The sequence below is a fragment of the Phycomyces blakesleeanus genome (genome assembly GCF_001638985.1).
Source record: "Phycomyces blakesleeanus NRRL 1555(-) unplaced genomic scaffold PHYBLscaffold_8, whole genome shotgun sequence".
NCBI lineage: Eukaryota > Fungi > Mucoromycota > Mucoromycetes > Mucorales > Phycomycetaceae > Phycomyces > Phycomyces blakesleeanus.
Window position 1 is genome coordinate 1,160,744 of NW_017265141.1, and position 12,528 is coordinate 1,173,271.

The 12,528-nt window shown below is 39.1% G+C and overlaps 3 protein-coding genes across 3 annotated transcripts; all 3 read right to left on the bottom strand.

Annotated features, from left to right (window-relative positions):
• Window positions 1-631: 631 nt before the first annotated feature.
• On the bottom strand, window positions 632-1,668 carry PHYBLDRAFT_167314 (hypothetical protein; the record flags this gene model as incomplete). The annotated part of the gene is made up of 4 exons (XM_018435624.1): window positions 632-665; window positions 1,240-1,305; window positions 1,376-1,623; window positions 1,654-1,668. The coding sequence occupies 4 exons, from the start codon at window positions 1,666-1,668 to the stop codon at window positions 632-634; spliced, it is 363 nt and encodes a 120-aa protein (XP_018293029.1).
• A 5,293-nt stretch (window positions 1,669-6,961) lies between these two features.
• PHYBLDRAFT_186603 (hypothetical protein) lies at window positions 6,962-9,323 on the bottom strand. The gene is made up of 5 exons (XM_018439261.1): window positions 9,242-9,323; window positions 9,095-9,175; window positions 8,848-8,930; window positions 7,875-8,646; window positions 6,962-7,765 (listed from the first exon to the last, which is right to left on the bottom strand). The coding sequence occupies exons 1-5, from the start codon at window positions 9,299-9,301 to the stop codon at window positions 7,142-7,144; spliced, it is 1,620 nt and encodes a 539-aa protein (XP_018293030.1). The 5' UTR covers window positions 9,302-9,323; the 3' UTR covers window positions 6,962-7,141.
• A 360-nt stretch (window positions 9,324-9,683) lies between these two features.
• Window positions 9,684-11,307, bottom strand: PHYBLDRAFT_67758 (hypothetical protein; the record flags this gene model as incomplete). Its single annotated transcript, XM_018441845.1, has 6 exons — window positions 9,684-9,721; window positions 9,970-10,286; window positions 10,416-10,723; window positions 10,924-11,058; window positions 11,141-11,185; window positions 11,239-11,307. The coding sequence occupies 6 exons, from the start codon at window positions 11,305-11,307 to the stop codon at window positions 9,684-9,686; spliced, it is 912 nt and encodes a 303-aa protein (XP_018293031.1).
• Between the last annotated feature and the right edge of the window lie 1,221 nt (window positions 11,308-12,528).

The following is a 12,528-nucleotide window of genomic DNA, read 5'->3' on the forward strand; positions in this document are numbered from 1 at the left end:
TTAATCTACCTTGGACACCCGCAGGTGCATCCAATGTTGTCTTGTTAATCACTGCAGTAGACATTAGATCAAAAGCAAAGAAATGTTCAAGACCAACATGCCAAGGCAAGTCAAAAAATTCTAAAAAGGCACAGTATTGGCAGTCACATATACTCCATGCTATCCCATTTTTTTTGGGATTTTCAAAGCAGATTGCTGGTTCTACTCGTTATATACATAAAATATATTGCGAGATAAAGAAATTGTTATTATTTTACTTTGATATTATTGATGAAAATATTAATACTTACATTTAATAAAGTCCAATTGTTTACCTTTAACACAGTACCAGCTTGTACAAAAAAGCTTAATTGAATAGTAAGTAATCCAAGAGCAAAATACCTTGGTTATGACTCGAAATTATACCCAGAGCATAGTATTATGAATAAAAGATTCAGAAGAAGAAGAAAAAGAGAATATGGTTGAGTTTATTCAATAATGAATCTCTATATTACACACACACACACACATATATATATATATATCATTTTATAATCTCCACAAAATTTGAACGTTTATAATACATTAGTTGTCTTCATCATTTACTGTAAATTTATTCAGTAAAGAATACAAGGGAGCTGTTATAATCATTTTAGAACCTCAAAGACGATCCTGGTTTCTTGGCTCTAATTTTTTTGTATAGGAGAATAATGTATATTATATATGTATCTTCTTGGCCTGTGCCACTAGATATTCTTATTCATTAAATGGAATAATAGGAACAAACTGTGAGGATTTCGATCGGCTATAATATAAAGAAAGCCAAGACACCATCTTATTTTGTATATATATTGTTCATCACACAAAATAAAATTGCACCACACTAGCACGGTCCGCGCGTTGAGATGCCTAAAATGTAATTCTTGTAGCTATAAATTAGCATTCTTTTTTTATTGTTGTTGCTGTTGTTGTTCTTGCTACATACCAATTAACTGGGGTGAGATTTGTAAATATTCATAGTTTTAGATTCTGTGCCCATAACAAAAAGAAGAGTAGGTGGGCTATATGAAATAGAGGGCGATACATATATACATATATATGTATATATTTCATATGTCAAATCAAGTGATAAAGAGGAGTTGAACAATGGTGATAAACACAAGCCAAAATATTGTGGTTTTTGAGCTACTAAGGTCTGTTCTCCTTTTCTTACTGCTTTTGTTATTTGAGGATTTGTGTTCAATCAAGTCTTGAGCTTACAAAAATGGGCGTGAGAATTGAATATGAAGAGGCTCAATAGAATCAATTATACCAAAGATATTACTGCTATCGTTATCATTATTGTTTAAATAAAGCAAGTGTATTTGATTGATATCCAAAGAAGAAGGAGACTTACCATTGATAATAATTAAAGCTCATATCTTTAAGCACCAAAAGCCGCCCTTTCCGATTTGCAACCAAGATCACCTCTTCATTTTTATTAAAGAGGAAATAAAAGTCTTGATTAGAAGAGTACTTGTACTGCAAATGACAATAAATCCTTTTTTTCTTTAATTTGTTGTCTTCTAGTCGTGACTGGCTTGAATTAACATAAAAATCAAGCCGAGATATTACTTTATGATCTGGTTTTACTGCTAAGAAATCCTGTTATTATTGTACGATAATGGTTGTTACTTTTACATTGGCCATTATTGCCGTGCAATTCCACGTGGAATAGACTATTGACTAGATATTTGGTTAGTTCATCTTTAACAAATCTCAATTCTTCCCTTGTTACACGACATTCAAAGAAACCTATAATCTGTAAGCCGCCAGAGTAGCATACATACATAAATACGTATATATATTACTGAATTGGAGGTTGTTTTATATTGAATACCTTGGCTTGATATATAATTGACCTGTAGAGTATCTGATAAAAATGCTCTGTAAGTTTAATCTATGAGGATTTAAGCAAATCAAAAAAGAAAATTAAGATCAAAAGACAATATTCATTATTCAAAATCAAAGATTAATATTTGGAATTTGATAAAAAAATAAAAATAAATAATAGGATAAAATATAAAATATAGAAATCCTCCAGGGTCCACGTTATATTTGGTCAGTACAGATTTACAAGAATTCACTCAAGGTCTACTTCTTTAACCAAAACTCGTTCTACCTGAAATAGCCACACACGTGGTTTATTCGGGATTAAAATAATAACCAAGAAAAGCTGTGTGCACCCAAACGAGACTTGTCTTTTTTTTGCTAATTGCCTGGTGTGGATTATACTATTATTATTAATTTTTTTTTATAACTTCCAAGTGAGAAGAGACTTTAACGTCGATCAAACTCAGACAACTTACTTTCCTTTTCATCAAACTTCTTCTAAACTCCATATTCCCTCTCTCTCTCTCTCTCTCTTTCTATTAATATTTTATATATATTTCTTTGCACCTCATCTGGGCAAAAGGCATCGTGCTTCATTAACTCTGGCAGCCGTGCTTCATATATTATTCTTAGTTAATTCACATCTTTTTTATTAAAGAAAAACATTTATATATAAATATTTATTTCAATCATCCCTGAATCATCTTGATCTCATCCAGCAATGACCCTCTTTTCGAAACTTACCAAAAGTAGCGAAAAGACAATCTTTCCTTGGTCTCAACGCAAGTTGGGAGGCACAAGTAATTCCCTTCCGAGATTCGGACATGCAACAGCTGCATTACCCTCGGATAATCTCGTTGTCTTTGGTGGTGTACATCAAGGCTCGAGTAAAAAAGACTTGCTCTTTATAGACACAAGTAAGCCTACGACAACTCGCTCGGACCCATCGAATCAAACGATTATTATTAAAAGCGTCTAAATATATCCTATAAAATATTCATTCATCTTTCTATTTTGAATTTTAATTTTGAATTATCAGACAACCTTTCTGCAAGTACAATTAACACAAGTGGTGATGTTCCTGGCCCTAGAAATTATCCTATTGTTGTTGCAATTGGTAGCCATGTATTAAGTAAGCTCAATTGGATCTGATAAGATTGAATTTCAATAGATTATATAAATATAATATATAAATATAAAGAGAGAGAAAAATAAAATTCGTTAAAAAAACAAATTTATATTTACAGTGTATGGTGGCGAACCTATTGTACCTGACGATAAATGGGATCCAAATTTTTATATCTTGAATCCAAGTAAGTGCAATTATCAATATATACTATACTATATTATTTATTTATTATAATTAATAATTAATTAATTGCATTATAATATATATATATATATATATTAACTATTTATTAATTTATCAAGGTGCTCGCCAATGGTTGCGTATACAAATGGAAGGACCTGTTCCGGTCGAACGCTCAGGCCATTCAGCTTTTACTGCTAATGGTGTAGTTTACATATGGGGTGGACAACGTGCAGGACGATACCTGGATGATATGCTGGCCTTTAACACCAGCAACTGTAAGCTTAATTTCGCCACTCGAAAAAAAAAGAAGAAGAATAAATGTGTAATTTACATGCTTTTTATTCAGATCCTACTAATCCTCGTTGGGAGTTTTTATCGGCCATCAATGAAGGTCCTGCTGCAAGATCAGGCCATGTTTCTGTAATTTTTGAAAACAAATTCTATATGTAAGGATTGTGCTAAAGTTCTTTTTTTTCTGGAACAAAGCAACAGCAACAATAACAACAACTACAAAAAGAGGTGCTTGTGTGTCTGTGTGGAATAATAATTACTAACAAAGTAGCCACATTATTATTATCATACTTTCATTTTCTTTTCAGTTTTGGAGGTACAGATGGCGATCATTTGTACAACGACATTTGGTCATATGACTTCCAAACCAGACTGTGGATTCAGGTGTCTGCAGCAGGCTATATTCCCGTCCCACGCGAAGGATGTTCAGCATGTCTTGTAGACGATGTGATGTATGTAATTGGTGGTAGAGGTCCAGAAGGACAAGATCTTGGTGACCTGTGCGCCTTTAAAATTAAAAGTAAGCAACCATATTTTTCAAAGTTCATTGAATACCAAAACATGTATATATATATATATATATATATATATATATCTGTTTTTTTATGTGTATGTTTGTTAATATTTATTTGAATTTACCTGTCAGGCCAGCGTTGGTTCATGTTCCAAAACATGGGTCCAGCTCCAGCTCCTCGTCATGGTCTTACTATGACAGCAGTGCGCGAAAAGATGTATGTTTTCGGTGGTGAATCCGTTGCTGGTAAACTTGACGATGCTGTCATGGGTTTCGTATTAGACAGTGGTAAGATTCTCTCCTTATTTAATATATAATATATATCCTTGTAAGAATCAATAGAATGTTTCTTGACATTTTTTCTATATATATATAAAGCCAAAATCAGGTACCCTCCCGAGACGGCAGTGCAGGCACCACCGGCTCCAAGTCTGTCATCAACATCTTCATCTCACTCCCTTGTTGACTCTGAGTTTGCCCCTTCTTCAATGTCTGTGCACTCCAACACACAGACACAATCTCCAACATGCAACGTTACCCCTCCCCAGCCAAACCCTTCTGTATCTCACTCGAATTCCCTTCGCTCTCCTCCATTGCAACCTCAACATCAATCTAAACAGTCTTCACCCATCAGCATACAAGCAAGCTTGCCACGCGAATTGGATTCTCCTATCTATTCAGAAATTCAGTCTTCCGTTGCATCCACAATTATCCCGTCAACTTCTTCAACAATTGCACCTGGATCTCCGCATCAAAAGGCATCTTTAGATTCATTGAAACAGGTAATATTCCATTAAATATATACATACAATGTGAATGTTTAGAAGAAGCTCTTATTTTATTTTATCGACTTATATCATATTCATTCAATAAATTTAATCATTTTTTTGTTACAAAATTTAGCCAACTAGACCACCCCGTCATGTATCTACAGTTCCAGAGGCAGCTCTTAGACGCCCAAGGGCTACCTCTCCTATGCCACAGATAGACGGAGACATGAATTCCGAGTTTCGTCGTCATCCTGCCCCTCCACTCTCCCCAACCTTTTCTACTGAATCCAGCGAAACCTTAGACGTGTACGGCCCACCTCACATGCAGCGTAATTTGATGGGTACACTCAGTGATGACCACTCAGTCGAATCTCTTGATCGTGTCCAATTAGGACAACAGCGTCCCCCAGCCCAGCGTATCATTCAATCTCGCAACACACTCGGCCCTCTGTCGCCTCCGCCCCGACCATCGCGTGAAGGTGTCAATCTCGCAAACAATTATCGTAATACCGTCGCTGCCCACAGTACTGAATCCCTTCCAGACTCCCATTCTATTGACGAACGCAGTTTTTCTGAGACAAGTCAACAGCAACAAGCACCCCCACAACCTGTTGGACCTATTCCAACTTACCAGCAGACATCTTCTTATGAAAATAGCCCTGTAGAAGGTCCTGATGCGCAACAGCAATACCAATTACAGCAGCAGTACCAGCAGCAACAATACCATCAACAACAATACCAACAACAGCAATACCAGCAACAGCAGCAGCAGCAGCAGCAGCAAGCTCAATTACAGCAGCAACAACAACAGGCTCAATTGCAACAACAGCTACAACAGCAAGCTCAACAGGCCCAACAGGCCCAGCAGGCTCAGCAACAGTTGCAGCAACAATTGCAACAACAGCAGGCCCAACAGAGAGTCAAATCTGCAGAAAATAATGAGGAACGTGTCAACTTATTGCGTGAAATCAAATCCCGCGATCAAGTAATCCAGGACATGAAGAAAAAGGAACAGTGGTGGCGCACCGAGGTATCGTTGGCTCGAAAACAACGTGCGATCGAAGGAGAGATGTCAGACGTGGATTCAGATGAGGCTATGCTGATGTCTCTTCAGGACCTGCAGTACGACAAGCGGATCGTGTTTGAACAGCTTGTTGCCGTGAAGGCCGAATTACGCCGGGTGCGTACAAGCATTGGGCAGCAAGCTCAGCCAATGTCGGATAAATTAACTCAGGCGGACCGTATTCGCACAGCCGCCCTTCAGGAAGCCGCCTATTTCAAGTCCAAATATCTGGCACTAAAATCGCGCCAAGAAGATGAGCTGGCTACACTAGAAACCGAGCGTGCGGCCTTACTCGAGCGTCGACTGACGACCACTCTGAAGGAAAACGAAAGTAACGGAAAACTGTTGCAGCAGCTGCAACGTAGAGCCCAGCACGACCACGGGGCAAGACTTTCGGCCGAAGAACGAGCAAAAGAAGCTCACGAACGAGCCGAAGAGGCACAAGAGGCCCACCAGCGCGCACTAGAGGAATTGTCGATGTGGCACGGACGTGCGACCCGCGCGGAAGCTCAGATGCGCGAGAACACCGCCAAAATGGCAGATCTCACACAACAACTGACAGAGGCCTTGTCCTTGCAGGCCGGACAGAGTTCTGCGAGCCAGAACCTGTCTGAGGTCCACATCAAGGTGTCTCAGCTTGAGGCAGCCAATCTCAAAGCACGTAATGAAGCTGCCACCCTCAAGCAGCGTCTGGCCGAAAGTCTTGATGATATTGCCCGCCTACGCACATTGCTCAACGAGCGCGAGGAGTCGCTTCTTGAAGCCACGAGACACTTGGAAGACTCTGAAATTCAGCTGGGTATGATGAAGGAGGCCATGAGTCAAAAGTTTACTACCACTCGAGCTTATTAAATATTCATCTTAAAAGGAAGTCAAGAGAAGAACAAAGAACCTCTTCTTGTTCTTCCATTTTCTTTTTCTTTTTAATCTTTGAAACTCGCAACTTTTTCACAATTTCCCACCAATTCACCTTATATATCATACATCTTTTTTTTATATATATTTCACTCGCAATCTCTATTTATATCTCTCTTACACAATTCACAATTCACAATTCACAACACACAACTTACAACTCACTCGCACTCACATATATATCTTTAATAATTTGCCTTTTTCATATATATATCAAAACAATATTGACAAATATATATATATATATATATTTAATGTAATCTTTCTTTTTATGCTCTTGTTTTTATAAAGGAGAATGAAGTAAAGAAGAAGAAGAAGAAGGGGAATGGAAAGAAAAGATATCATCTTTGAATACTTTTTAATATGTTTCTTGTAAAGAAGGGTTTCATTTTATGTGTGATTTTTTTTTGTTTTTGTTTTTTGTTTTACTTCTTGTTGGCAATCTCAGCCTTGACAATGCCAGTGCCGTTCTTCTCGCGCATAACAACGTTCAACTTGCTGTCAGCATCAACAGTAACCTGGACCTCGACCTTGCTTGCCTTGGCCTTCTGTCCGTGCTGGAGAGGAAGGCTGAGTTCAGCCAAGAGAGTGGCAGGCTTGGTGACGACCTTGGTGATGACCTCGGGCTCAAGAGGCTCTTCATCATCCTCGACAGCCTCGGCGGGAAGCTCGGTCTTCTCAATGGTGTGTTCACCCTCGTGGAGAGCAAGGTAGGCGTGGGTCTGGTTGTCAGCAGAGTTGCTGAACTCGAAGACGCGACGAGCAGGGAGGGCAGTACCACGGGGAATGATGGTGACAAACTCCTTGTTGGCGTTCAAGACACCAATGGCCTTCTGGGTGTGGGGCACAAGGGTGACAACGGGGTGGGTGGAAGCATCAATGTCCTCCTTCTCGAAACCGGCGATCAAGGAACCCTGGATGGCACAACCACGAGCGACGACCTCATCGGCCTCCAACTCGGAGCGGACCTTGGTCTGCTCGCTAGAGAAGGTCTCGCGGATCTTGACAGCGAACTTGGGGACGCGGGCAGCACCACCAGCAAGGAGAACCTAAGACCAAAGAAAGAAAAGAAAAAAGTTTATAATATTTTTAGTTACCTGTTCAATGTACACACCCACACACCCACATATGTATATATGTATGTATACAAATATTTACCTCATCAACTTCAGAGGGATCAAGATCAGCCTTGCCAAGAACCTCACGGATAACTTCCTGGATACGGGCAAAGACCTTGTTGGACATGATCTCGAAACGCATACGGTTGATGGTACCGTGGAGATCGAAACCCTCAGCAAGGGACTCAACGAAACAAGGGGCGGAGGTGGCGCTGGACAACATCTTCTTGGTAACCTCGACGGCACCACGGAGCTTGGCAAGAGCCTTGGCGTTGGCGTTGATGTCGACCTTAGTCTTCTTCTTGAACTCGGCAGCAAAGTGAGCAATGAGGAGATCGTCGAAGGAGCTACCACCGAGCTTGGTGTCGTGGGCAGTGGCGACGACAGAGTAGATACCGGAACGGACGGTAAGGACGGTGACATCGAAGGAGTGGGCACCCAGGTCACAGACAACGATGGTCTTGTCCTGGGGGTTCTTGGAAGAAGACTCCTGACCGATACCGTAGGCAACGGCAGCGGCGGCAGACTCGTGAACGAGCTGGATGACCTTGAGCTTGGCATCCTCGGCAGCAGCAGACAATTCCTCGCGCTGCTTGTCGGTGAAGTAAGATGGCACGGCCATGACAACACCAGCGACAGGTCCACCCAAGAACTGCTCGGCAGATTCGCGGATGTGGCAGAAGAACTTGGTGGAAATGGTCTTGGCGGTGAAAGCCTCCTTCTTCTCCTCGAACTCGATTTCGTAAGCGGGCTTACCGTCCTTGTTGACGATCTGAGCAGCAGAGCCGGTCAAGTTCTCGGCCTCTGCAAAGCTAAATAGATTATATTATTATTATTATTATTATTATTATTATTATTATTATTATTATTATATAGTGACAAATAAATAAATACAGATTATTAGCTTCTTCTTCTATCATTGCTCTCTCTCTATATATCTCTATCCATTTCTCCAATATATTTCTTGTAGAGGCTATGCACACAAAACTACCCAAATATTCGCATATATTTACCTCTTGCCAAGGGCAGCACGGAAGTTAGCAACAGTGGTCTTGGGGTGACGAGCAATCTCAGACTTGGCTTGGGAACCAACGACCTAGATTATTTAAATAAACAAAGCAAAAAGACATACATGATTTTATATTAGTTTAATAATATGGTTACTTTGTACACAAATATTATATACATATACATCTATATATATATTTATTATCTTTCTTTTGTTTTCTTTTCTTTTTTATAAAGAAAAAATGTACGCACCTCCTCGGTTCCGTGGAAAGCGAGAACAGAGGCGATCTGACGATCACCTTCTTCGTTGGCGAGACAATCAGCACGTCCTTCCTAAAGTAGGCATCAGTAACAATTTCGGATTTTGTATATTCTCTGTAGGATTCGTTTTATAATGACCTTGTTGACGTAGCCAATGGAGGTGTAGGCTGTACCAAAGTTAATGCCGATAACGCTCATGATGTTGTATAGAATTAAGAGGTGTTTCGAGAAACTCACAAAAAAAAATTAAAAAAAAAAGGTAAAAAATTTGTCGGGCATCAAGAACTGTTTATTTTTACAAGTCACAACCTTTTATTTCTGGACCCAGTAAGTTGGAGATGGATTGTGTGTCTTTTTATTAAATTGGATTGTATTGTATTGCAATATATAACATTATGATTTCTATTGTTTTTATTTCAAGTGTAGATTTTAAAGATAAAAGAGTGCTTATTTTTTGTCTGTTTAGATTTTGGCTATAATCAAGTAATATAGCAAAATATTAGATTACTAGAAAAGCCAATTGGTCACCCAGTATGGCTACTATAGAAGATTGTAAAAGTACTGTACGTTTACTAAGGTCTTAATGTTTGAGCAGATTAATTATCTTTGAGCAATAATCTAATACAAATAAAATCAAGTTTAGTCATTTATACTTTGATAATGTCACAAATAAATGTATATGTTTGAATGTGTATATAGTACTTGCCTAGTTGCTTGTGTACGATCTTAATTCTCGGCTGTATATTTAATGAAGATGATAGTTTTGTGTAGCATTCTGTATATATTCAAATAAACAAGTATATTAGACATTATTATTATTCTTGTTATTCTTATTATCTTGGAAATATCTCTTTTTTCTTGCTTACCTTGCAATTCAGGTTGTGTCCATTGAAAATCTGGAGTTTCGAGGAAGCCATCAGTAGCATTCATACCAAGTTGCTGGTGTAAACACATCAATTTGGCTTCCAGGACCCGAGATTCTTTTGAGCTCGACAGAGCTCTTTCTCCGTTAGCCAATTTGATTGGAATATCTTCAATTGAAGCCAGATATTTGTCCATGGATGACTCAAAGGTAGACAATTTTGCTGCACGGCCCAGGGCAAGTGAGAATGCTGCCTTAGAAAATTGAGGCGATGGTGAATAAGGGTTGAGTAAGATCAAGTCTCCTTTAACGTTTGTGAGCCTTGAAAAAAATATTATATAAATTTATTACACTTGATTAAATTTCTGTTTTTTTTTTGCCTATTTCTATAAGTATATATATATATTTGAATTAACCCATTAAAAAAATACAAAAATGCAAAGGTCTTACTCGTCTTCATCTACTACAAAGTTGATGATTTCTGTCTCGATTGTAGACTTTGATCGTATTTCGACTGCAGAACGAACGAAGTTGTCCAAAAAGTGCTGACTGGTCTGATCACTAACAGCCCACGTTGTAAAAGTACCATCTGCACACACAAAAATTTCACCCCCACCACTGGTTGCACCCACTGATATGTGCAACATGTCGTCTGCAATCTCTGGCACAAGGCTGTAGATAGGTGAATCTGCAACCATGGGCTTCAATAAATTTATCTGGTATGCATCTGCTGTACAGTAAGCTTTGCATGTGTGTGTCTGTGCGTATATGAACATGTATTTGTATGTGTGTTTGTATATGTGCAAGTGAGTATAATGAAAAACCCAAACTCAAAATAATAATAATAATAATAATAAAAGAGCAATTCTGTACAGTGTGGATAATATATATATATATCTAATTATATATAACTGAATTATTTTATTATTTATTTAATTGATCAAGTTAACTCACTCACAAGGGGTTTGAACGGCTGGAATATTTCTGTAAATTCATTTTCTATTTCATTCACTTTTTCTAATAAATTCTGAAGTGCTCCAGAATCGTTTTCTTTCAACCGACGTACACCAGCACCCATTCTAGCCTGAGATATCTATCAGACCAAAACACATGAAGTTGATTTAGACTTGTCTAGTCTATAATTTGTCGTGAGTGTCTCCTTTTTAAAAAATTACCTGACGTCTTGACATTCCAAACATTGATTTTGACATGACAAATGTCTACATTGTTATTATTGTGAGTAATTGCATTGAATGAAAGGCATTGATCTCACCTGAGATCGTCTACTTGGGATTGTCAATGTAACCAGTCTAGATGCTCTTTGTTGGACAAGACGATTCATTTCAATAATACCAATAATAATAATAGTAGTAATATAAGCTTGAACCCTTTTTATTTTATATTTTAAATACACCATTTTGTCACCGCCAAAATAATAATGCTCGTGTTACCATGATGAACTGAGAACAAGAGACTTATTCCCTTTTTTTTTATGCTTAATTTTGTTTTGTTTTTTTTTTTTTGGAAAAAGAGGATACGGGAAATGTACTTGTACTTTATGCTATTTGGGTATAAGTATATAAGAAGAAGAAGAATGAATGAAAGAAATAGATAGATAAATGGATAGGTAGATAAATAGATGAGATAGAATAGAGGTAATGAGAGAAATAGAATAGATTGGTACTAAATGATGAGATGATAAGAAACGACAGCAAAATAAAATAAGATAAGGTAAATTAAAGCTCTAAAGTGCTTGGACAATAAGGGCGACTGCACCAATGGCAAGCACAGTCTTGCCGGTCAAGAGTTCAGTGGTAGAAGCCGACGAGGCCTTGACAGCCTGAGCACTAGGAACTGGGAATCCAGCCTTACTAGCACTTGCAGCGCCAGCAGCGGGGGTGGCACCGGCACCACCGGCAGGGGCAGGGGCGGCAGCAGCAGGTGCCGATCCACTACTGGCAGGTGCGGCAGCAGCAGGAGCTTTCGAGGCAGCAGCAGCAGGAGCGGCGGCAGCAGCAGCAGGAGAGGCAGCCTTGGCGGGTGCGGCAGCAGGTGCACTAGAGCTGTTACTTGTTGCTGCAACTGCACCACCGTTGCCTTCGATAGTGAATGGACCTGCAAACGCAATATCGGGCGAAGTACCGCACTCGAACGCATCTTTATTTTTGCGAAACAAAATTAGATAAAGATGTTTAGTAATTGTGTAAGTGCAATTCTGTTTATTTTTATTTTTGGTGTAGAAACTTACAATCATCACCGCCTTCGATATCATCAGGAATCTTCCAGACATATTTGCCGTCAGCGGTATTGACGTTGGATGCCAGGACTGTGATGGGCTGGAGACCTGTAGATGGGCCACGGGCAAGGACGATCTGCGAAATGCTGGGGACCTTTGGGTTAACCCAAGCAAGAATGGCTTGTTGACCAGCCTTGTACTTGGTACCCATCAAAGGTGAGGTAATGGCAATGATTGGTGGGTTTTGCTGGGCAGAAACAAAGGCAAAGCAGGCGGCGACAATGAGAGTGGTGCTAATGAACTTCATGATGATTGAAAGGAAAGGAT